The following is a 21,334-nucleotide window of genomic DNA, read 5'->3' on the forward strand; positions in this document are numbered from 1 at the left end:
CTCTCTCCTCTCTCTCTCTCTCCTCGTCTCTCTCCTCATCTCTCCTCTCTCTCTCTCCTCCTCTCTCTCTCTCTCTCCTCGTCTCTCTCCTCATCTCTCCTCTCTCTACTCCTCTCTCCTCGTCTCTCTCCTCGTCTCTCTTCTCATCTCTCCTCCTCTCTCTCTCCTCTCTGTCTCCTCATCTCTCCTCTCTCTCTCTCCTCTCTCTCTCTCTCTCTCTCCTCGTCTCTCTTCTCATCTCTCCTCCTCTCTCTCTCTCCTCTCTGTCTCCTCATCTCTCCTCTCTCTCTCTATCTCTCTCCTCTATGTCTCCTCATCTCTCCTCTCTCTCTCTCCTCTCTCTCTCTCTCTCTCTCTCTCTTCTCATCTATCCTCCCCTCTCTCTCTCTCCTCTGTCTCCTCATCTCTCCTCTCTCTCTCCTCGTCATTTCCTCCTTTCTCTCTCTCTCCTCAGATCTCTACCATGGAGGGGTTATAGTTCACGGAGGGGCTATAGTTCATGGAGGGGCTATAGTTCACGGAGGAGGGGTTATAGTTCACGGAGGAGGGGTTATAGTTCACGGAGGAGGGGTTATAGTTCACGGAGGAGGGGTTATAGTTCACGGAGGGGTTATAGTTCACGGAGGAGGGGTTATAGTTCACGGAGGGGTTATAGTTCATGGAGGAGGGGTTATAGTTCACGGAGGGGTTATAGTTCATGGATGGGTTATAGTTCACGGAGGAGGGGGTATAGTTCACGGAGGGGTTATAGTTCACGGAGGAGGGGTTATAGTTCACGGAGGGGTTATAGTTCATGGAGGAGGGGTTGTAGTTCACGGAGGGGTTATAGTTCAGACCTGTCTCAGGGTTGATCTGTCTTGTCTTCAGGACCGATCCGACTGGTTGTTTAAAACAGACACTTCCTCAAATACAGCAACACAGCTGATAAAAGCACTTTGTTAATCCACCAATGATCTCACGGTCACCTCTTCCCCTCTCTCCTCCCCCCACCCTCTCTCCACCTCTCTCCTCCCCCCACCCTCTATCCACCTCTCTCCTCCCCCCACCCTCTCTCCACCCCCCCCTCCACCCTCTCCTCCTCTCTTCCCCTCCCCTCCCCTCCCCCCACCCTCTCTCCACCTCTCTCCCCCCCACCCTCTCTCCACCTCTCCCCCCCCTCCACACTCTCCTCTCCTCCCCCCACCCTCTCCTCCTCTCCCCCCCTCCACACTCTCCTCTCCTCCCCCCACCCTCTCCTCCTCTCTCCTCCCCCCCTCTCTCCTCCTCTCTTCCCCTCCCCTCTCCTCCTCTCTTCCCCTCCCCTCCCCCCACCCTCTCCTCCTCCCTCCCCCTCTCTCCTCCTCTCCCCTCCTCTCCTCTCCTCCTCCCTCCCCCTCTCTCCTCCTCCCTCCTCCTCCCTCCTCCTCCAGCTCCTTCACATCTGTATAGAGGGCTGGGGTAACTGGCGTTGGTCCGAGGCCTTCAGTGTGGACAACGTGGGGACTCTGTTGAGGACTATTCAGTATAAAGGACGGACTGCGTCGCTCATCATCAAGGTGTTACAGCTCAACGGTGTCCAGAAACAGGTACCGTATTCAATTCAATACATCTTTATTGTTCCCCCAATTCATGTGCAACCCGTCCTCCTGTTGTGCCATTCTGTGTGTCTTTGTCCTCAGTTTACTGTGTTAGTTTAAACCCCTCTAACTAACTAACTAACTAGCAGCTGAACACTAGTCTACACCTTCACTATCAGTTTACTGGGTTAGTTTAAACCCCTCTAACTAACTAACTAACTAGCAGCTGAACACTAGTCAACACCTTCACTATCAGTTTACTGTGTTAGTTTAAACCCTTCTAACTAACTAGTAGCTGAACACTAGTCTACACCTCCACTATCAGTTTACTGTGTTAGTTTAAACCTCTCTAACTAACTAACTAACTAGCAGCTGAACACTAGTCTACACCTTCACTATCAGTTTACTGTGTTAGTTTAAACCCTTCTAACTAACTAACTAACTAGCAGCTGAACACTAGTCAACACCTTCACTATCAGTTTACTGTGTTAGTTTAAACCCTTCTAACTAACTAGTAGCTGAACACTAGTCTACACCTCCACTATCAGTTTACTGTGTTAGTTTAAACCTCTCTAACTAACTAACTAACTAGCAGCTGAACACTAGTCTACACCTTCACTATCAGTTTACTGTGTTAGTTTAAACCCTTCTAACTAACTAACTAACTAGCAGCTGAACACTAGTCAACACCTTCACTATCAGTTTACTGTGTTAGTTTAAACCCTTCTAACTAACTAGTAGCTGAACACTAGTCTACACCTCCACTATCAGTTTACTGTGTTAGTTTAAACCTCTCTAACTAACTAACTAACTAGCAGCTGAACACTAGTCTACACCTTCACTATCAGTTTACTGTGTTAGTTTAAACCCTTCTAACTAACTAACTAACTAGCAGCTGAACACTAGTCTACACCTTCACTATCAGTTTACTGTGTTAGTTTAAACCCTTCTAACTAACTAGTAGCTGAACACTAGTCGACACCTTCACTATCAGTTTACTGTGTTAGTTTAAACCCCTCTAACTAACTAACTAGCAGCTGAACACTAGTCTACACCTTCACTATCAATTTACTGTGTTAGTTTAAACCCCTCTAACTAACTAGCAGCTGAACACTAGTCTACACCTTCACTATCAGTTTACTGTGTTAGTTTAAACCCCTCTAACTAACTAGCAGCTGAACACTAGTCTACACCTTCACTATCAGTTTACTGTGTTAGTTTAAACCCCTCTAACTAACTAGCAGCTGAACACTAGTCTACACCTTCACTATCAGTTTACTGTGTTAGTTTAAACCCCTCTAACTAACTAGCAGCTGAACACTAGTCTACACCTTCACTATCAGTTTACTGGGTTAGTTTAAACCCCTCTAACTAACTAACTAGCAGCTGAACACTAGTCTACACCTTCACTATCAGTTTACTGTGTTAGTTTAAACCCCTCTAACTAACTAACTAGCAGCTGAACACTAGTCTACACCTTCACTATCAGTTTACTGTGTTAGTTTAAACCCCTCTAACTAACTAGCAGCTGAACACTAGTCTACACCTTCACTATCAGTTTACTGTGTTGGTTTAAACCCCTCTAACTACCTAACTAACTAACTAGCAGCTGAACACTAGTCTACACCTTCACTATCAGTTTACTGTGTTAGTTTAAACCCCTCTAACTAACTAGTAGCTGAACACTAGTCTACACCTTCACTATCAGTTTACTGGGTTAGTTTAAACCTCTCTAACTAACTAGTAGCTGAACACTAGTCTACACCTCCACTATCAGTTTACTGTGTTAGTTTAAACCTCTCTAACTAACTAACTAGCAGCTGAACACTAGTCTACACCTTCACTATCAGTTTACTGTGTTAGTTTAAACCCCTCTAACTAACTAGTAGCTGAACACTAGTCTACACCTTCACTATCAGTTTACTGTGTTAGTTTAAACCCCTCTAACTAACTAACTAGCAGCTGAACACTAGTCTACACCTCCACTATCAGTTTACTGTGTTAGTTTAAACCCCTCTAACTAACTAACTAGCAGCTGAACACTAGTCTACACCTTCACTATCAGTTTACTGTGTTAGTTTAAACCCCTCTAACTAACTATCAGCTGAACACTAGTCTACACCTTCACTATCAGTTTACTCTGTTAGTTTAAACCCCTCTAACTAACTAACTAGCAGCTGAACACTAGTCTACACCTTCACTATCAGTTTACTGTGTTAGTTTAAACCCCTCTAACTAACTAGTAGCTGAACACTAGTCTACACCTTCACTATCAGTTTACTGTGTTAGTTTAAACCCCTCTAACTAACTAACTAACTAACTAACTAGCAGCTGAACACTAGTCTACACCTTCACTATCAGTTTACTGTGTTAGTTTAAACCCCTCTAACTAACTAGTAGCTGAACACTAGTCTACACCTTCACTATCAGTTTACTGTGTTAGTTTAAACCCCTCTAACTAACTAACTAGCAGCTGAACACTAGTCTACACCTTCACTATCAGTTTACTGTGTTAGTTTAAACCCCTCTAACTAACTAACTAGCAGCTGAACACTAGTCTACACCTTCACTATCAGTTTACTGTGTTAGTTTAAACCCCTCTAACTAACTAACTAGCAGCTGAACACTAGTCTACACCTTCACTATCAGTTTACTGTGTTAGTTTAAACCCCTCTAACTAACTAACTAGCAGGTGAACACTAGTCTACACCTTCATTATCAGTTTACTGTGTTAGTTTAAACCCCTCTAACTAACTAACTAGCAGCTGAACACTAGTCTACACCTTCACTATCAGTTTACTGTGTTAGTTTAAACCCCTCTAACTAACTAACTAACTAACAGCTGAACACTAGTCTACACCTTCACTATCAGTTTACTGTGTTAGTTTAAACCTCTCTAACTAACTAACTAGCAGCTGAACACTAGTCTACACCTTCACTATCAGTTTACTGTGTTAGTTTAAACCCCTCTAACTAACTAACTAGCAGGTGAACACTAGTCTACACCTTCACTATCAGTTTGATCCATACTGGTATTAAATTCAATAAGTCTATATGGGTGCAGAAACAGCTGAATGATACACCTTTACCTTATCAAGGGACAGCTGAATGATACACCTTTACCTTATCAAGGGACAGCTGAATGATACACCTTTACCTTATCAAGGGACAGCTGAATGATACACCTTTACCTTATCAAGGGACAGCTGAATGATACACCTTTACCTTATCAAGGGACAGCTGAATGATACACCTTTACCTTATCAAGGGACAGCTGAATGATACACCTTTACCTTATCAAGGGACAGCTGAATGATACACCTTTACCTTATCAAGGGACAGGTGAATGATACACCTTTACCTTATCAAGGGACAGCTGAATGATACACCTTTACCTTATCAAGGGACAGCCTAATACTACACCTTTACCTTATCAAGGGACAGCTGAATGATACACCTTTACCTTATCAAGGGGGCAGCTGAATGATACACCTTTACCTTATCAAGGGACAGCTGAATGATACACCTTTACCTTATGCTTGATGGTCTGTTGTTACAAAGAGAACACTAGTCTGAGAGCTACTTCCTGTTTCATATTACAATCTGTTGTTACAAAGAGAACACTAGTCTGAGAACTACTTCCTGTTTCATTTTACAATCTGTTGTTACAAAGAGAACACTAGTCTGAGAACTACTTCCTGTTTCATATTACAATCTGTTGTTACAAAGAGAACACTAGTCTGAGAACTACTTCCTGTTTCATATTACAATCTGTTGTTACAAAGAGAACACTAGTCTGAGAACTACTTCCTGTTTCATATTACAATCTGTTGTTACAAGAGAACACTAGTCTGAGAACTACTTCCTGTTTCATATTACAATCTGTTGTTACAGAGAGAACACTAGTCTGAGAACTACTTCCTGTTTCATATTACAATCTGTTGTTACAAGAGAACACTAGTCTGAGAACTACTTCCTGTTTCATATTACAATCTGTTGTTACAAAGAGAACACTAGTCTGAGAACTACTTCCTGTTTCATATTACAATCTGTTGTTACAAGAGAACACCTCCTGTCTGTCTGAGGTGTAATATGAAACAGGAAGTAGTTCTCAGACTAGTGTTCTCTTGTAACAACAGATTGTAATATGAAACAGGAAGTAGTTCTCAGACTAGTGTTCTCTTTGTAACAACAGATTGTAATATGAAACAGGAAGTAGTTCTCAGACTAGTGTTCTCTCTGTAACAACAGATTGTAATATGAAACAGGATGTAGTTCTCAGACTAGTGTTCTCTTGTAACAAAAGATTGTAATATGAAACAGGAAGTAGTTCTCAGACTAGTGTTCTCTTTGTAACAACAGATTGTAATATGAAACAGGAAGTAGTTCTCAGACTAGTGTTCTCTTTGTAACAACAGATTGTAATATGAAACAGGAAGTAGTTCTCAGACTAGTGTTCTCTTTGTAACAACAGATTGTAATATGAAACAGGAAGTAGTTCTCAGACTAGTGTTCTCTTGTAACAACAGATTGTAATATGAAACAGGAAGTAGTTCTCAGACTAGTGTTCTCTTGTAACAACAGATTGTAATATGAAACAGGAAGTAGTTCTCAGACTAGTGTTCTCTTGTAACAACAGATTGTAATATGAAACAGGAAGTCTAGACTACTTCTTTTAACAACGTTGTACAAAGGAATAGTCTAGACTACTTCTCTTGTAACAACAGATTGTAATATGAAACAGGAAGTAGTTCTCAGACTAGTGTTCTCTTTGTAACAACAGATTGTAATATGAAACAGGAAGTAGTTCTCAGACTAGTGTTCTCTTTGTAACAACAGATTGTAATATGAAACAGGAAGTAGTTCTCAGACTAGTGTTCTCTTTGTAACAACATATTGTAATATGAAACAGGAAGTAGTTCTCAGACTAGTGTTCTCTCTGTAACAACATATTGTAATATGAAACAGGAAGTAGTTCTCAGACTAGTGTTCTCTTTGTAACAACAGACTGAGAACTACTTCCTGTTTTATATTACAGTATGTTGTTACAACGGGAAAACTCTGCTCACTTCTCAACAAAAACAGAACAGGAAATGTGTTGACTTTAAGCGAGATTGATCCGTGTTAATGAAATGTTACATAAAACATCCCCATTTTTTACACCAGCTGAATAAATGTACTTGAAACCGTGGTTGAATTGCACCGAACATTTAATTCTCACTAATCTGAGATGCCTTCTCTGAAACGTGGTGACGCTTTGTTATGTAAACACTGTCAAGTGTCACACGTCTCCCTCGCTAGCCTGCAGACAAAACAGAGAGGCTACGTTCTCATCCGCTCCGCTCAGACATCTTGTTCTCGTTGGCTCCAACGATATGGTCCTGGTCACATCCAATCCCCCCGACAAACAGCCGGAGACTGTGACAGCTCCTCACAGCAACAGGAGATGGTCCTGGTCACATCCAATCCCCCCGACAAACAGCCGGAGACTGTGACAGCTCCTCACAGCAACAGGAGATGGTCCTGGTCACATCCAATCCCCCCGACAAACAGCCGGAGACTGTGACAGCTCCTCACAGCAACAGGAGATGGTCCTGGTCACATCCAATCCCCCCGACAAACAGCCGGAGACTGTGACAGCTCCTCACAGCAACAGGAGATGGTCCTGGTCACATCCAATCCCCCCGACAAACAGCCGGAGACTGTGACAGCTCCTCACAGCAACAGGAGATGGTCCTGGTCACAGGCTGAGTGTGTGTGTGTGTGTGTGTGTGTGTGTGTGTGTGTGTGTGTGTGTGTGTGTGTGTGTGTGTGTGTGTGTGTGTGTGTGTGTGTGTGTGTGTGTGTGTGTGTGTGTGTGTGTGTGTGTGTGTGTGTGTGTGTGTGTGTGTTGTTTGTGTGTGTGTGTGTGTGTGAGCAGAGCTCATCTTGATCAGTAGTCTATATCTACAGAACCCTGTCTTCTCCTTCAGTAGTCTATATCTACAGAACCCTGTCTTCTCCTTCAGTAGTCTATATCTACAGAACCCTGTCTTCTCCTTCAGTAGTCTATATCTACAGAACCCTGTCTTCTCCTTCAGTAGTCTATATCTACAGAACCCGGTCTTCTCCTTCAGTAGTCTATATCTACAGAACCCTGTCTTCTCCTTCAGTAGTCTATATCTACAGAACCATGTCTTCTCCTTCAGTAGTCTATATCTACAGAACCATGTCTTCTCCTTCAGTAGTCTATATCTACAGAACCCTGTCTTCTCCTTCAGTAGTCTATATCTACAGAACCCGGTCTTCTCCTTCAGTAGTCTATATCTACAGAACCCGGTCTTCTCCTTCAATAGTCTATATCTACAGAACCATGTCTTCTCCTTCAGTAGTCTATATCTACAGAACCCTGTCTTCTCCTTCAGTAGTCTATATCTACAGAACCCTGTCTTCTCCTTCAGTAGTCTATATCTACAGAACCCTGTCTTCTCCTTCAGTAGTCTATATCTACAGAACCCTGTCTTCTCCTTCAGTAGTCTATATCTACAGAACCCTGTCTTCTCCTTCAGTAGTCTATATCTACAGAACCCGGTCTTCTCCTTCAGTAGTCTATATCTACAGAACCCTGTCTTCTCCTTCAGTAGTCTATATCTACAGAACCATGTCTTCTCCTTCAGTAGTCTATATCTACAGAACCATGTCTTCTCCTTCAGTAGTCTATATCTACAGAACCCTGTCTTCTCCTTCAGTAGTCTATATCTACAGAACCCGGTCTTCTCCTTCAGTAGTCTATATCTACAGAACCCTGTCTTCTCCTTCAGTAGTCTATATCTACAGAACCCTGTCTTCTCCTTCAGTAGTCTATATCTACAGAACCCTGTCTTCTCCTTCAGTAGTCTATATCTACAGAACCCTGTCTTCTCCTTCAGTAGTCTATATCTACAGAACCCTGTCTTCTCCTTCAGTAGTCTATATCTACAGAACCCTGTCTTCTCCTTCAGTAGTCTATATCTACAGAACCCTGTCTTCTCCTTCAGTAGTCTATATCTACAGAACCCTGTCTTCTCCTTCAGTAGTCTATATCTACAGAACCCTGTCTTCTCCTTCAGTAGTCTATATCTACAGAACCCTGTCTTCTCCTTCAGTAGTCTATATCTACAGAACCCTGTCTTCTCCTTCAGTAGTCTATATCTACAGACCCTGAACAGAACCCTGTCTTCTCCTTCAGTAGTCTATATCTACAGAACCCTGAACAGAACCCTGTCTTCTCCTTCAGTAGTCTATATCTACAGACCCTGTCTTCTCCTTCAGTAGTCTATATCTACAGAACCCTGTCTTCTCCTTCAGTAGTCTATATCTACAGACCCTGTCTTCTCCTTCAGTAGTCTATATCTACAGACCCTGTCTTCTCCTTCAGTAGTCTATATCTACAGAACCCTGTCTTCTCCTTCAGTAGTCTATATCTACAGAACCCTGTCTTCTCCTTCAGTAGTCTATATCTACAGAACCCTTTCTTCTCCTTCAGTAGTCTATATCTACAGAACCCTGTCTTCTCCTTCAGTAGTCTATATCTACAGAACCCTGTCTTCTCCTTCAGTAGTCTATATCTACAGAACCCTGTCTTCTCCTTCAGTAGTCTATATCTACAGAACCCTGTCTTCTCCTTCAGTAGTCTATATCTACAGAACCCTGTCTTCTCCTTCAGTAGTCTATATCTACAGAACCCTGTCTTCTCCTTCAGTAGTCTATATCTACAGAACCCTGTCTTCTCCTTCAGTAGTCTATATCTACAGAACCCTGTCTTCTCCTTCAGTAGTCTATATCTACAGAACCCTGTCTTCTCCTTCAGTAGTCTATATCTACAGAACCCTGTCTTCTCCTTCAGTAGTCTATATCTACAGAACCCTGTCTTCTCCTTCAGTAGTCTATATCTACAGAACCCTGTCTTCTCCTTCAGTAGTCTATATCTACAGAACCCTGTCTTCTCCTTCAGTAGTCTATATCTACAGAACCCTGTCTTCTCCTTCAGTAGTCTATATCTACAGAACCCGGTCTTCTCCTTCAGTAGTCTATATCTACAGAACCCGGTCTTCTCCTTCAGTAGTCTATATCTACAGAACCCTGTCTTCTCCCTCAGTAGTCTATATCTACAGAACCCTGTCTTCTCCTTCAGTAGTCTATATCTACAGACCCCTGTCTTCTCCTTCAGTAGTCTATATCTATATATTCACAGACAGGAAGTGATCTAGTTAGTGGAGTTGTCACCACAGACAGGAGGTGATCCAGTTAGTGGAGTTGTCACCACAGACAGACAGGAAGTGATCTAGTTAGTGGAGTTGTCACCACAGACAGGATGTGATCTAGTTAGTGGAGTTGTCACCACAGACAGGAGGTGATCTAGTTAGTGGAGTTGTCACCACAGACAGACAGGAGGGGATCTAGTTAGTGGAGTTGTCACCACAGACAGACAGGAAGTGATCTAGTTAGTGGAGTTGTCACCACAGACAGACAGGAAGTGATCTAGTTAGTGGAGTTGTCACCACAGACAGGAAGTGATCTAGTTAGTGGAGTTGTCACCACAGACAGACAGGAAGTGATCTAGTTAGTGGAGTTGTCACCACAGACAGGAAGTGATCTAGTTAGTGGAGTTGTCACCACAGACAGGAAGTGATCTAGTTAGTGGAGTTGTCACCACAGACAGGAAGTGATCTAGTTAGTGGAGTTGTCACCACAGACAGGAAGTGATCTAGTTAGTGGTGTTGTCACCAGAGACAGACAGGAAGTGATCTAGTTAGTGGAGTTGTCACCACAGACAGACAGTGTGTAGAGATTTATTCACAGTTAACGCCTGTGTGTGTGTGTGTGTGTGTGTGTGTGTGTGTGTGTGTGTGTGTGTGTGTGATTACGTGATGGAGAGCCTGTGAGCTGTGAGAAGGGCTATAAAGAGATGATTGATGAGCTGGAGACCAATCCCTCTCCTCACCACCGTCATCAACACCACCACCCAGAGAACACACACACACACACACACACACACACACACACACACACACACACACACACACACACACACACACACACACACACACACACACACACACACACACACACACACACACACACACACACACACACACACACACACACACACACACACACACACACACACACACACACACACACTGGGTGGTGGCAACAATCAATTGTGAGCTGAATTAGAAGTGTCAGGAACAGATGAGGGTTCCTGGTGACTGAGCTGGGTTCGAGCTGTACAGGGGCCAGAGGGAGATGTGGGTTTGGTCCAAAAGGGCACCCTACCTAGTAGTGCACTACTTTAGACCAGGACCCTATTGAACCTTATTCCTTATGTAGTGTACTACTTTAGACCAGGACCCAATGGGACCCTATTCCCTATGTAGTGCACTACTTTAGACCAGGACCCTATTGAACCCTATTCCCTATGTAGTGCACTACTTTAGACCAGGACCCTATTGAACCGTATTCCCTACGTAGTGCACTACTCTAGACCAGGACCCTATTGAACCCTATCCCCTATGTAGTGCACTACTCTAGACCAGGACCCTATTGAACCCTATTCCCTATGTAGTGCACTACTCTAGACCAGGACCCTATTGAACCCTATTCCCTATGTAGTGCACTACTCTAGACCAGGACCCTATTGAACCCTATTCCCTATGTAGTGCACTACTCTAGACCAGGACCCTATTGAACCCTATCCCCTATGTAGTGCACTACTCTAGACCAGGACCCTATTGAACCCTATTCCCTATGTAGTGCACTACTCTAGACCAGGAACCTATTGAACCCTATCCCCTATGTAGTGCACTACTCTAGACCAGGAACCTATTGAACCCTATTCCCTATGTAGTGCACTACTCTAGACCAGGACCCTATTGAACCCTATTCCCTATGTAGTGCACTACTTTAGACCAGGACCCTATTGAACCCTATTCCCTATGTAGTGCACTACTTTAGACCAGGACCCTATTGAACCCTATCCCCTATGTAGTGCACTACTTTAGACCAGGACCCTATTGAACCCTATCCCCTATGTAGTGCACTACTTTAGACCAGGACCCTATTGAACCGTATTCCCTACGTAGTGCACTACTCTAGACCAGGACCCTATTGAACCCTATTCCCTATGTAGTGCACTACTCTAGACCAGGACCCTATTGAACCCTATTCCCTATGTAGTGCACTACTCTAGACCAGGACCCTATTGAACCCTATTCCCTATGTAGTGCACTACTCTAGACCAGGACCCTATTAAACCCTATTCCCTATGTAGTGCACTACTTTAGACCAGGACCCTATTAAACCCTATTCCCTATGTAGTGCACTACTTTAGACCAGGACCCTATTGAACCCTATTCCCTATGTAGTGCACTACTTTAGACCAGGACCCTATTAAACCCTATTCCCTATGTAGTGCACTACTTTAGACCAGGACCCTATTGAACCCTATTCCCTATGTAGTGCACTACTTTAGACCAGGACCCTATTGAACCCTATTCCCTATGTAGTGCACTACTTTAGACCAGGACCCTATTGAACCCTATTCCCTATGTAGTGCACTACTTTAGACCAGGACCCTATTGAACCCTATCCCCTATGTAGTGCACTACTTTAGACCAGGACCCTATTGAACCCTATTCCCTATGTAGTGCACTACTTTAGACCAGGACCCTATTGAACCCTATTCCCTATGTAGTGCACTACTTTAGACCAGGAACCTTTTGAACCCTATTCCCTATGTAGTGCACTACTTTAGGCCAGGACCCTATTGAACCCTATTCCCTATGTAGTGCACTACTTTAGACCAGGACCCTATTGAACCCTATTCCCTATGTAGTGCACTACTTTAGACCAGGACCCTATTGAACCCTATTCCCTATGTAGTGCACTACTTTAGACCAGGAACCTTTTGAACCCTATTCCCTATGTAGTGCACTACTTTAGACCAGGACCCTATTAAACCCTATTCCCTATGTAGTGCACTACTCTAGACCAGGACCCTATTAAACCATATTCCCTATGTAGTGCACTACTTTAGACCAGGACCCTATTGAACCTTATTCCTTATGTAGTGCACTACTTTAGACCAGGACCCTATTGAACCCTATTCCCTATGTAGTGCACTACTCTAGACCAGGACCCTATTGAACCCTATTCCCTATGTAGTGCACTACTTTAGACCAGGACCCTATTGAACCCTATTCCCTATGTAGTGCACTACTTTAGACCAGGACCCTATTGAACCCTATTCCCTATGTAGTGCACTACTTTAGACCAGGACCCATAGGGTGCCATTTGGGCCGTGGTGTTCTGTAGAGTACAGGGAGGAACAGAGAGGGGGACAGCTTGGCCGTGGTGTTCTGTAGAGTACAGGGAGGAACAGAGAGGGGGACAGCTTGGCCGTGGTGTTCTGTAGAGTACAGGGAGGAACAGAGAGGGGGACAGCTTGGCCGTGGTGTTCTGTAGAGTACAGGGAGGAACAGAGAGGGGAACAGCTTGGCCGTGGTGTTCTGTAGAGTACAGGGAGGAACAGAGAGGGGAACAGCTTGGCCGTGGTGTTCTGTAGAGTACAGGGAGGAACAGAGAGGGGGGACAGCTTGGCCGTGGTGTTCTGTAGAGTACAGGGAGGAACAGAGAGGGGAACAGCTTGGCCGTGGTGTTCTGTAGCTGTACAGGGAGGAACAGAGAGGAGAACAGCTTGGCCGTGGTGTTCTGTAGAGTACAGGGAGGAACAGAGAGGGGGGACAGCTTGGCCGTGGTGTTCTGTGAGTACAGGGAGGAACAGAGAGGGGGACAGCTTGGCCGTGGTGTTCTGTAGAGTACAGGGAGGAACAGAGAGGGGGACAGCTTGGCCGTGGTGTTCTGTAGAGTACAGGGAGGAACAGAGAGGGGGACAGCTTGAGCCGTGGTGTTCTGTAGATGTACAGGGAGCAACAGAGAGGGGGGACAGCTTGGCCGTGGTGTTCTGTAGAGTACAGGGAGGAACAGAGAGGGGAACAGCTTGGCCGTGGTGTTCTGTAGAGTACAGGGAGGAACAGAGAGGGGGACAGCTTGGCCGTGGTGTTCTGTAGAGTACAGGGAGGAACAGAGAGGGGGGACAGCTTGGCCGTGGTGTTCTGTAGAGTACAGGGAGGAACAGAGAGGGGGACAGCTTGGCCGTGGTGTTCTGTAGAGTACAGGGAGGAACAGAGAGGGGGACAGCTTGGCCGTGGTGTTCTGTAGAGTACAGGGAGGAACAGAGAGGGGGACAGCTTGGCCGTGGTGTTCTGTAGAGTACAGGGAGGAACAGAGAGGGGGAGCAGAGGTTTCTGATGCTGTCTGCTCCACTCTGGTCTATCTACAGTGATAGTGACAGTCACAGTGACAGAAGCCCATCAGGCTGGGGGACAGCAGCAGGCAGGACCCACACTGACCATCATCCCTGATTAACACATCACAACTGTATCAGTGTGTTGATCAATATCCAGCAAGTCTAGCTTTGACTCTTACATATCCTCTCTCTCTCTCTCTCTTATTCTCTCTCTCTGTCTCTGTCGCTCTCTCTCTCTCTCTCTCTTTCTCTCTCTCTCTAGGTAATCATCTGTGGTCGCCAGGTGATGTGTAGTTACCTGTCTCAGGACATTGATCTGCGGGTGATGCAGCACTATGTGAATCCAGAAGGCCAGACGGTGGTTAAGGAACATGTTGACTGTCTGGAGGCCGGGAGGAAGCTGCCCTCCTACGTCCTGGAGGACTCAGAGCTGACAGAGCTGTGTGTCAGAGCCAGAGGAGACGAGGACTGGTCTCGGGATGTCAGACTGGAGAGGAAGGAGAAGGAGAGGGGGAGTAGCTCTGTGGTACAGGTGAGAACATACACAGATACACACCAGACTCTCTCTCTCTCTCTCTCTCTCTCTCTCAAATTCAAATTCAAGCTGCTTTTTTTACATATCCTCTCTCTCTCTCTCTCTCTTATTCTCTCTCTCTCTTTCTCTCTCTCTCTCTCTCTCTCTCTCTCTCTCTCTCTCTCTCTCTCTCTCTCTCTCTCTCTCTCTCTCTCTCTCACACACCAGACTCTCTCCCAACAATCATTTTCAACACCACCAACCAAAGAACACACAAACACTTTCTCTCTCTTCCTTTCTCTCGCTGTCTAGCTGTGCTCTCCAGGGTTTCTCCTAGCTAAATCAAATCAAATCAAATCAAATCTTATTAGTCACATACACATGGTTAGCAGATGTTAATGCGAGTGTAGCGAAATGCTTGTGCTTCTAGTTCCGACAATGCAGTAATAACCAACAGTGAAATAATCAATAAAAATTAACAGTAAACATTACACATACAGAAGTTTCAAAGCAATAAAGACATTACAAATGTCATATTATATATATACAGTGTTGTAGCAATGTACAAATGGTTAAAGCACACAAGTTAAAATAAATAAACATAAATATGGGTTGTATTTACAATGGTGTTTGTTCTTCACTGGTTGCCCTTTTCTTGTGGCAACAGGTCACAAATCTTGCTGCTGTGATGGCACACTGTGGAATTTCACCCAGTAGATATGGGAGTTTATCAAAATTGGATTTGTTTCTCTCTCTCTCTCTCTCTCTGTCTCTCTCTCTCTCTCTCTCCCTCTCTCTCTCTGTGTCTCTCTGTCTCTCTGTATGTCTCTCTGTCTCTCTGTATGTCTCTCTCTCTCTCTCTCTCTCTCTCTCTCTCTGTCTCTCTCTCTCTCTCTCTCTCTCTCTCTCTCTCTCTCTATCTCTCTCTCTCCCTCTGTCTCTCTCTCTCTCTCTCTCTCTCCCCTAGCTGTGTCTCATGTGGCGGTCTGCTCTCTCAGGGTCTCTCTCTAGCTGTGTCTCATGTGGCGGGCTGCTCTCTCAGGGTCTCTCCCTAGCTGTGTCTCATGTGGTGGGCTGTTCTCTCAGGGTCTCTCTCTAGCTGTGTCTCATGTGGCGGGCTGCTCTCCAGTGTTTCTCCTAGCTGTGTTTCATGTGGCGGGCTGCTCTCCAGGGTTTCTCCTAGCTGTGTCTCATGTGGCGGGCTGCTCTCCAGGGTCTCCCCTAGCTGTGTCTCATGTGGTGGGCTGCTCTCCAGGGTCTCTCTCTAGCTGTGTCTCATGTGGCGGGCTGCTCTCCAGGGTTTCTCCTAGTCTGTGTCTCATGTGGCGGGCTGCTCTCCAGTGTCTCTCTCTCTAGCTAGTGTATTCATGTGGCGGGCTGCGCTCCAGGGTTATGTCGTAGTTGCCTGTTTCATGTGGCGGGCTGCTCTGCAGGGTGATGTCAGCACTAGCTGTGAATTCCAGAAGGCCAGACGGCTGGTCTCAAGGAACGTGTTCGACTAGTCTGTGAGGCACGTGGAGGAAGCTGCTCCTCCTAGCGTTTCTCCTGGCAGTGACTCATGTGGCGGACAGCGCTCCAGTGTGTCTCCGAGCCGTGTTTCAGGAGACGAGGACTGGTCTCCAGGGATTGTCAGAGCTGTGTTTCATGAGGCAAGCTGCTCTCCAGAGTTTCCCTAGCTGAGTTTCATGAGGCGAGCTAGCTCTGTGGGTACCCCAGGTGAGAATCATACAGCAGATACACACCAGGCTCTCTCCCAACAATCATTTTCAACACGGCTGCTCTCCAGGGTTTCTCCTAGCTGTGTTTCATGTGGCGGGCTGCTCTCCAGGGTTTCTCCTAGCTGTGTTTCATGTGGTGGGCTGCTCTCCAGGGTTTCTCCTAGCTGTGTTTCATGTGGCGGGCTGCTCTCCAGGGTTTCCCCTAGCTGTGTTTCATGTGGCGGGCTGCTCTCCAGGGTTTCTCCTAGCTGTGTTTCATGTGGCGGGCTGCTCTCCAGGGTTTCCCCTAGCTGTGTTTCATGTGGCGGGCTGCTCTCCAGGGTTTCCCCTAGCTGTGTTTCATGTGGCGGGCTGCTCTCCAGGGTTTCCCCTAGCTGTGTTTCATGTGGCGGGCTGCTCTCCAGTGTTTCCCCTAGCTGTGTTTCATGTGGTGGGCTGCTCTCCAGGGTTTCTCCTAGCTGTGTTTCATGTGGCGGGCTGCTCTCCAGGGTTTCCCCTAGCTGTGTTTCATGTGGCGGGCTGCTCTCCAGGGTTTCTCCTAGCTGTGTTTCATGTGGCGGGCTGCTCTCCAGTGTTTCTCCTAGCTGTGTTTCATGTGGCGGGCTGCTCTCCAGGGTTTCTCCTAGCTGTGTTTCATGTGGCGGGCTGCTCTCCAGGGTTTCCCCTAGCTGTGTTTCATGTGGCGGGCTGCTCTCCAGGGTTTCTCCTAGCTGTGTTTCATGTGGCGGGCTGCTCTCCAGGGTTTCTCCTAGCTGTGTTTCATGTGGCGGGCTGCTCTCCAGGGTTTCTCCTAGCTGTGTTTCATGTGGCGGGCTGCTCTCCAGGGTTTCTCCTAGCTGTGTTTCATGTGGCGGGCTGCTCTCCAGGGTTTACCCTAGCTGTGACCTTGGGTCAGTGTAGAGTGTGGGTCAGTGTAGACACTTGGGTCAGTGTAGAGTGTGTTGGTGGACCAGGCCTTGGGTCAGTGTGTTGGTGGACCAGGCCTTGGGTCAGTGTGTTGGTGGACCAGGCCTTGGGTCAGTGTAGAGTGTGTTGGTGGACCGGGCCTTGGGTCAGTGTAGAGTGTGTTGGTGGACCAGGCCTTGGGTCAGTGTAGAGTGTGTTGGTGGACCGGGCCTTGGGTCAGTGTAGAGTGTGTTGGTGGACCGGGCCTTGGGTCAGTGTAGAGTGTGTTGGTGGACCAGGCCTTGGGTCAGTGTAGAGTGTGTTGGTGGACCGGGCCTTGGGTCAGTGTAGAGTGTGTTGGTGGACCAGGCCTTGGGTCAGTGTAGAGTGTGTTGGTGGACCAGGCCTTGGGTCAGTGTAGAGTGTGTTGGTGGACCGGGCCTTGGGTCAGTGTAGAGTGTGGACCAGGCCTTGGGTCAGTGTAGAGTGTGTTGGTGGACCAGGCCTTGGGTCAGTGTAGAGTGTGTTGGTGGACCGGGCCTTGGGTCAGTGTAGAGTGTGTTGGTGGACCAGGCCTTGGGTCAGTGTAGAGTGTGTTGGTGGACCAGGCCTTGGGTCAGTGTAGAGTGTGTTGGTGGACCGGGCCTTGGGTCAGTGTAGAGTGTGTTGGTGGACCAGGCCTTGGGTCAGTGTGTTGGTGTACCGGGCCTTGGGTCAGTGTAGAGTGTGTTGGTGGACCGGGCCTTGGGTCAGTGTAGAGTGTGTTGGTGGACCAGGCCTTGGGTCAGTGTAGAGTGTGTTGGTGGACCAGGCCTTGGGTCAGTGTAGAGTGTGTTGGTGGACCGGGCCTTGGGTCAGTGTAGAGTGTGTTGGTGGACCAGGCCTTGGGTCAGTGTAGAGTGTGTTGGTGGACCAGGCCTTGGGTCAGTGTAGAGTGTGTTGGTGGACCGGGCCTTGGGTCAGTGTAGAGTGTGTTGGTGGACCGGGCCTTGGGTCAGTGTAGAGTGTGTTGGTGGACCGGGCCTTGGGTCAGTGTAGAGTGTGGACCAGGCCTTGGGTCAGTGTAGAGTGTGTTGGTGGACTAGGCCTTGGGTCAGTGTAGAGTGTGTTGGTGGACCGGGCCTTGGGTCAGTGTAGAGTGTGTTGGTGGACCAGGCCTTGGGTCAGTGTAGAGTGTGTTGGTGGACCGGGCCTTGGGTCAGTGTAGAGTGTGTTGGTGGACCAGGCCTTGGGTCAGTGTAGAGTGTGTTGGTGGACCGGGCCTTGGGTCAGTGTAGAGTGTGTTGGTGGACCGGGCCTTGGGTCAGTGTAGAGTGTGTTGGTGGACCGGGCCTTGGGTCAGTGTAGAGTGTGGACCAGGCCTTGGGTCAGTGTAGAGTGTGTTGGTGGACTAGGCCTTGGGTCAGTGTAGAGTGTGTTGGTGGACCGGGCCTTGGGTCAGTGTAGAGTGTGTTGGTGGACCAGGCCTTGGGTCAGTGTAGAGTGTGTTGGTGGACCGGGCCTTGGGTCAGTGTAGAGTGTGTTGGTGGACCAGGCCTTGGGTCAGTGTAGAGTGTGTTGGTGGACCGGGCCTTGGGTCAGTGTGTTGGTGGACCAGGCCTTGGGTCAGTGTAGAGTGTGTTGGTGGACCAGGCCTTGGGTCAGTGTAGAGTGTGTTGGTGGACCGGGCCTTGGGTCAGTGTAGAGTGTGTTGGTGGACCGGGCCTTGGGTCAGTGTAGAGTGTGGACCAGGCCTTGGGTCAGTGTAGAGTGTGTTGGTGGACCAGGCCTTGGGTCAGTGTAGAGTGTGTTGGTGGACCAGGCCTTGGGTCAGTGTAGAGTGTGTTGGTGGACCGGGCCTTGGGTCAGTGTAGAGTGTGTTGGTGGACCGGGCCTTGGGTCAGTGTAGAGTGTGTTGGTGGACCAGGCTTTGGGTCAGTGTAGAGTGTGTTGGTGGACCAGGCCTTGGGTCAGTGTAGAGTGTGTTGGTGGACCGGGCCTTGGGTCAGTGTAGAGTGTGTTGGTGGACCAGGCCTTGGGTCAGTGTAGAGTGTGTTGGTGGACCAGGCCTTGGGTCAGTGTAGAGTGTGTTGGTGGACCGGGCCTTGGGTCAGTGTAGAGTGTGGACCAGGCCTTGGGTCAGTGTAGAGTGTGTTGGTGGACCAGGCCTTGGGTCAGTGTAGAGTGTTGGTGGACCGGGCCTTGGGTCAGTGTAGAGTGTGTTGGTGGACCAGGCCTTGGGTCAGTGTAGAGTGTGTTGGTGGACCAGGCCTTGGGTCAGTGTAGAGTGTGTTGGTGGACCGGGCCTTGGGTCAGTGTAGAGTGTGTTGGTGGACCAGGCCTTGGGTCAGTGTGTTGGTGTACCGGGCCTTGGGTCAGTGTAGAGTGTGTTGGTGGACCGGGCCTTGGGTCAGTGTAGAGTGTGTTGGTGGACCAGGCCTTGGGTCAGTGTGTTGGTGTACCGGGCCTTGGGTCAGTGTAGAGTGTGTTGGTGGACCGGGCCTTGGGTCAGTGTAGAGTGTGTTGGTGGACCAGGCCTTGGGTCAGTGTAGAGTGTGTTGGTGGACCAGGCCTTGGGTCAGTGTAGAGTGTGTTGGTGGACCGGGCCTTGGGTCAGTGTAGAGTGTGTTGGTGGACCAGGCCTTGGGTCAGTGTAGAGTGTGTTGGTGGACCAGGCCTTGGGTCAGTGTAGAGTGTGTTGGTGGACCGGGCCTTGGGTCAGTGTAGAGTGTGTTGGTAGACCGGGCCTTGGGTCAGTGTAGAGTGTGTTGGTGGACCGGGCCTTGGGTCAGTGTAGAGTGTGGACCAGGCCTTGGGTCAGTGTAGAGTGTGTTGGTGGACTAGGCCTTGGGTCAGTGTAGAGTGTGTTGGTGGACCGGGCCTTGGGTCAGTGTAGAGTGTGTTGGTGGACCAGGCCTTGGGTCAGTGTAGAGTGTGTTGGTGGACCGGGCCTTGGGTCAGTGTAGAGTGTGTTGGTGGACCGGGCCTTGGGTCAGTGTAGAGTGTGTTGGTGGACCAGGCCTTGGGTCAGTGTAGAGTGTGTTGGTGGACCGGGCCTTGGGTCAGTGTAGAGTGTGTTGGTGGACCGGGCCTTGGGTCAGTGTAGAGTGTGTTGATGGACCGGGCCTTGGGTCAGTGTAGAGTGTGTTGATGGACCAGGCCTTGGGTCAGTGTAGAGTGTGTTGGTGGACCGGGCCTTGGGTCAGTGTAGAGTGTGTTGGTGGACCGGGCCTTGGGTCAGTGTAGAGTGTGTTGGTGGACCAGGCCTTGGGTCAGTGTAGAGTGTGTTGGTAGACCTGCCTGTGTGTCTAGCAGTGTGCTTCCTGCCACCCTCTGTGTGTTCTCCTCCGCCCAATAGGAACCGAGGCCGTTGTCAGAGCAGAACTTAGTGTTGGTTATTGTGTTCATGCCTGGTGTTTACAGTAAATGAAGTCCCTAGCTGACTGTAAATGAGGCTGTGTTTTTAGGGCCTTGGCACGGTGAGGTCTTAACGAGGAGTCAGGGGTACAAGGGGGAATAGAGCCAATGAAACGTTAAGACCCCGCGTCCTAATTGGCACCCTTATTCCCTATATAGTGCACTACTTTAGACCAGAGTCCTATGGCACCCTTATTCCCTACATAGTGCACTACTTTAGACCAGGGCCCTATGGCACCCTTATTCCCTACATAGTGCACTACTTTAGACCAGTGTCCTATGGCACCCTTATTCCCTACATAGTGCACTACTTTAGACCAGAGTCCTATGGCACCCTTATTCCCTACATAGTGCACTACTTTAGACCAGAGTCCTATGGCACCCTATTCCCTATATAGTGCACTACTTTAGACCAGTGTCCTGTGGGGCCTGTTCGAAAGTAGTGCACTGTGTAGGGAATAGGGGTTCCATTTGGAGTTCAACCCAGGACCAATAACCATTCTGAAAGGCCACATTTTCAGCTTTTAAATCTTCTCAGAGCTGACAGAGTTTAATTGGCTATTATCCCGCGTTAACAGTTAAATGGTCTAGGTACTTAGCTGTTGGATGGTGTTGGATGGTGTTGGATGGTGTTGGATGGTGTTGGATGGTGATGGATGGTGATGGATGGTGTTGGGTGGTGATGGATGGTGATGGATGGTGTTGGATGGTGATGGATGGTGTTGGATGGTGTTGGGTGGTGTTGGATGGTGGTGGGTGGTGTTGGATGGCGTTGGATGGCGTTGGATGGCGGTGGATGGCGGTGGATGGCGGTGGATGGCGTTGGGTGGCGTTGGATGGCGATGGATGGCGATGGATGGCGTTGGGTGGCGTTGGGTGGCGTTGGATGGTGATGGATGGTGGTGGGTGGTGTTGGATGGTCTTGGATGGTGATGGA

At 47.9% G+C, this 21,334-nt stretch overlaps 1 protein-coding gene across 1 annotated transcript in view; it reads left to right on the plus strand.

Annotated features, from left to right (window-relative positions):
- LOC139572810 (intermembrane lipid transfer protein VPS13B-like) overlaps nt 1–21,334 on the plus strand; it is a 920,449-nt gene that overhangs the window by 848,414 nt on the left and 50,701 nt on the right. The window contains exons 45-46 of the mRNA XM_071395592.1: nt 1,410–1,565; nt 14,147–14,416. Of these exons, the coding sequence (XP_071251693.1) occupies nt 1,410–1,565; nt 14,147–14,416 (426 nt within the window). The remainder of the gene's footprint in view (nt 1–1,409; nt 1,566–14,146; nt 14,417–21,334) is intronic.

This window comes from Salvelinus alpinus, chromosome 4 (assembly GCF_045679555.1).
Source record: "Salvelinus alpinus chromosome 4, SLU_Salpinus.1, whole genome shotgun sequence".
Taxonomy (NCBI): Eukaryota; Metazoa; Chordata; class Actinopteri; order Salmoniformes; family Salmonidae; genus Salvelinus; species Salvelinus alpinus.